General features: G+C 45.3%; 1 protein-coding gene across 1 annotated transcript; it reads right to left on the reverse strand.

The window, feature by feature from the left end:
* Window positions 1-266: 266 nt before the first annotated feature.
* Window positions 267-3,066, reverse strand: MAP10 (microtubule associated protein 10). The gene is given in 2 exon segments (XM_067711088.1): window positions 267-1,338; window positions 1,340-3,066. Coding segments are annotated over 2 exon segments (2,679 nt in total). The 5' UTR covers window positions 3,061-3,066; the 3' UTR covers window positions 267-380.
* Window positions 3,067-4,115: the final 1,049 nt, after the last annotated feature.

Raw genomic sequence — 4,115 nt, forward strand, 5'->3', positions numbered from 1 at the left:
CTCATACAGTAAGTCTTCTATATTCGGTAAACAATTTATTGCCATTAAAACTTGAAGCTATCTTTATTAACTAGCCTTTTCAATGGTGTGCATGAAGTCAGCTTTAGGATACTTCAATAGAGACAGTTTAGGAAGATACTTTTATTCTTAGAAGATTAAACAACTGAACTCTTACCTGGGTTTTAAGGTGATCCCATGATCAATCTTGTCAGATTTAATGGTAGAATCCTATTTAAACAGCAAAGGAATGACACACACTTATATTCTGAAAAATTATATACATAAATTTATGTACTAAAAATAATGTACAGCTATTAAAAATTGTTTCACTTACACACAGGTTATAAAACAAATTAAATGTTATGTAAAAGCACATATTTTTACACTGTATATCCTGGAAGTTTATTTATTACTAATTTGCAAATAACTCTGCATTGCTTGGAAATGTTTAGTGAACCAAGGTCATCACTGACTTCTTCAAAGTGATCTAATGTACTGCTATCCAGGACATTAAGTTCTAGTTCTGACAAATTAGAAGGCAGATGAGAACTCACTTGAGATGTCCGAGGTGACTGGCTTTTTTCTGAGGACTTGCAACCTGTTCTTGTTTTAAGTTTAGTAGGGATGTCTTGATTCCTCTTTAGAACTTTAGAATTATGCAGACTATTTGGGTCTCTCTGGTTTTCTTTTCCCTCAGTCCAGCGTGATGAAGAGAAATCACTGGCAGAGATATTAGACGCTTCCTCCAAACTTTTATCTTGAGCCTTTGAAATATGAAATCTTTTACATGAGAGTACTGGGGATCCAGCTGAAAAAGGTGGGCTAAGAATAGAACTCTATTCACTGCTATTTTTCCTTATGGACAACCTTGTTTCACTGGACTTACTTGTCTGTTGACTATGTTTTGGATTTTCTGTCCCCGGACTGCTATCACGAGCTTGTAAACTTCTGCTGGTGTCTTCAGAACAGCAAGGACTGGTGAAGTCATCTGAATACTTTAGTTCTGAGATGCTTTCAGAGCAACTACTTGTACTTGGATTATTTTCATTCATATCAGCAGTAAGAATGTCGTTAGAAGTGATTTTGACCCGTTTATCGTCTATTTCTTTCTCTACTACAATTCTGTCAACTACTGTGACCCGTTGGAAATCACCTGGACTTTGGACTTTCACTTCCACTCTTCCACCCAAAATATTTGTATGAATAAACCTTTCTGAGACAATGGAATTTGCAGGACTCACCACTTCTTCCGGTAAATCATCAAGTGTCTTTTCAGTTGCACATTTCAGTTTAGTTTCTTTAGTTGTGCTGGGGTCATCAAAAACCACACTAATTTGAGGTATTGCTATTTTCAGCAAAAGATGCATCTGAGTCTAAAAACTCATCTTTAGGCAGTTGATGTGGCTTCTGATGTTGTTCTGCAAAACTTAGTATCTTAACTTTGGATGATGGAATTCTGAGTTTTGCACCTAACATTTGTGCTTGCGATTTTCTGTACTCTTCTCTCTTTTCGTGTACTACCAACATATCAGGATTTGTTTGCTTTAAACGTAGCTTAAGTGTGTTTGTTAAGCCATAAAGTAGCTTCCCCCTCGGAACTCTTTTGGGGGGGACACCACCTTTCTTTTCAAAATATTTACCTTTCTTAAGATTTTCAGTTTGGTTCTTTTTATACTGAAGACTCACTGATTTTTCCTTTTCCCCCCGAGAAAGTGTATCCTTAGATTCAGATTTACATGTGGAATTGGCAGAAGGTTCTGGTGACTTCTTGTCCTCAGTTCTATATAACCAGGCTAAATGAGGATGTATATGAGTAGGGCTTGCCATGGGTTGGTTGTATAACAAGGACAACTCAACCAACAAAGCACTTAACAAAGGCAGCTGCCTTACGGTATTGATCCTATTTTGTTCAGTTTGAGGATGGTAGGTAGTTTGGTTACTTGCTCCTACATCCTGAATATGTGCAGGGTGTGTAAGCACTGGAGGCCTCTCATGTGTTGCAAAATTTGTATGTTGTGGAGGATTCGTTTGTGTTGGGGGATTTACAAGTTTTTCTTCCAGAAAAGTACCATCCGATTCCTCAGGTGCATTCATTTGAGGCTCAACAGTGATTTCACCCTGTTTAGGAGGTGTCTTTTCTTGGGTCACATGAGTGTAATACATAGGAGGAGGGCAAATTATGTTGGTTTCAATGTCTAACTCTGTGACTTCCCGATGTGGGGGGCTAACATTCCTCTCACTGCTACCCTTTGAACAAATAACGGAGTTGGTTTTGCCATTCTCCACGGAAGCCGTGTAATCAGAGTTGGCCCTGCTGTGGCAGACTCCCTCCTTCAAATCCTTCCCTGCTGTTGAGACTTTTACATCCACCAGAGGCTTATCTGCATCTCTTGTGCTTGGCTCTGAGTCTGGCTGCCGCAGCTGCTGGCTTTCCTGCAAGGTTGGGGGACTGACTTCCACACCCTCCACTCCACCTCCTGTGGAAGCCACTGGCCTCTCCAGATGGCCCAGCAAGCTGCTTCCCAGGTCAGTCAGGCGGTAGCCCAGGGCAATGTGCCCAATCCGCTCCCCCTCTTGGTTTTGCAGAGGGAAACTTCCCCGATGACCCTGGGAGCAGCCGGAGGCGGCAGGCCCCAGGACCCTGTGGGCCGCGGCGGCCAAAGAGATGCTGCAGGCCCCCAGGAGCTGCGGGGCAGGAGTCGGGCGCCCGGGGGGCAGCTGCAGCAGCAAGGTGTAAAGCGGGCTCCGAAGTAACAGGCGGTGCAGGCTGGCGGGCTGCAGGCGGAAGAGACAGGACTTGCCGCGACCGAAGTTGACCAGGCCGGGCCGAAGTTCCGGGGCGGGGGCAGCGGGGCCGCCGGGAGGGTAAACCAGCAGCGTGGGGAAGTCCAGCAGGCGGAAGGCCACGGCGGGGCACAGGTCGCGCGGCGGCGACTCCTCCTCCTGCGCCGCCGCCGCCGCCGCCGCGACCACGGGCGGCGGCGGCAGCCCGGCTTCAAGACGCACCCAGTCTACGATCAGGTCCAGCAAGAAGAGCCGCTCGGACAGCGAAGCCGCCATCTCTGTTGCCCCGGGAACGCTGTGAGCTGGAGGCTGGAAGTCCATGGTTCTCGCGAGAAACAGGGAGAGCCTGGCGCTTGTTTTGTTCTCTCGCGAGACTTGCTAGGGCCCCAGGGCAAGTCTGAGCTGCGGCAGTCGTGGGAATTTTCGCTGCTCAGTGCGTCTTTGCTTTCCAGACTGGTGTTAAAACAGTACTTATGATAATACTGAGGCTACGAATGGAAAAAAAAAAAAAAAAAGGCTTATTTTTTGGTTTGGGTCACGTTTTATCACTGCAGGTCGCCTGCAAGTTTGGAGCCAGTTCAGGTCTATCAGAAGAATATTAAAAGCAAATCAGGGCTCCCTTTCCAATCTCCAGGCTAAAGAAAGCCAGCTAACTGCCCGCAGCTGGCCTTCTCTGCTGCTGGTCTACTCAAAAGATGCGGACATGGCTCTGAAGCGGCTTGGGAGCTTTGTCTGAGCGTGGTGGCACTGGACACGCACAGTGGCCACATTTCCAACCGAGCCATCACCGTGTAGGAGAGTGATGTCAATGATTCCCATTCAACAAAACTAATATATTTACATAAACACGGGGGTGGAGGAGATCTTACAGCCCTATCCCAGATTTTCAAGGAGACATACTTCTACCCTCAATAAGCTAGCTAGGTTGAAACCAAGGTTGATAAGTGGCCTTGAATATCATAGCAAGGAATTTGGACTTTATTCTATATAAGTTGTTTTGAGTGACTAAATGTTATTATACCTATGTTCGGAAATGTAGCAGTACAGATACAAAGGAGGATTCTGCTAATAAGAAATTGAATTCAGAGCAGTCTTTTTGGGAGGCTGTTGCAGTGGTCTAAGGAGAGAGAACTGTGGCCTGAACGTGGTTAGGGCCAGTGGAGTTGAAAAAGAAGTGATGGATATAAGAGGTATTTGTGATAGCAGCGTTTAGAGCTTGGTGACCCTGAGAGAGAAGTTATGGGTGAAAATTTTCTGCTTCTGTGGGAGAAAAAATTGAGGAGGCATAGATTGGATTTTTCAAAGTTGCTTTGGGTTTTGGGGATATGTAG

This window comes from Pseudorca crassidens, chromosome 16 (genome assembly GCF_039906515.1).
Source record: "Pseudorca crassidens isolate mPseCra1 chromosome 16, mPseCra1.hap1, whole genome shotgun sequence".
In the NCBI taxonomy this organism is placed as follows: domain Eukaryota; kingdom Metazoa; phylum Chordata; class Mammalia; order Artiodactyla; family Delphinidae; genus Pseudorca; species Pseudorca crassidens.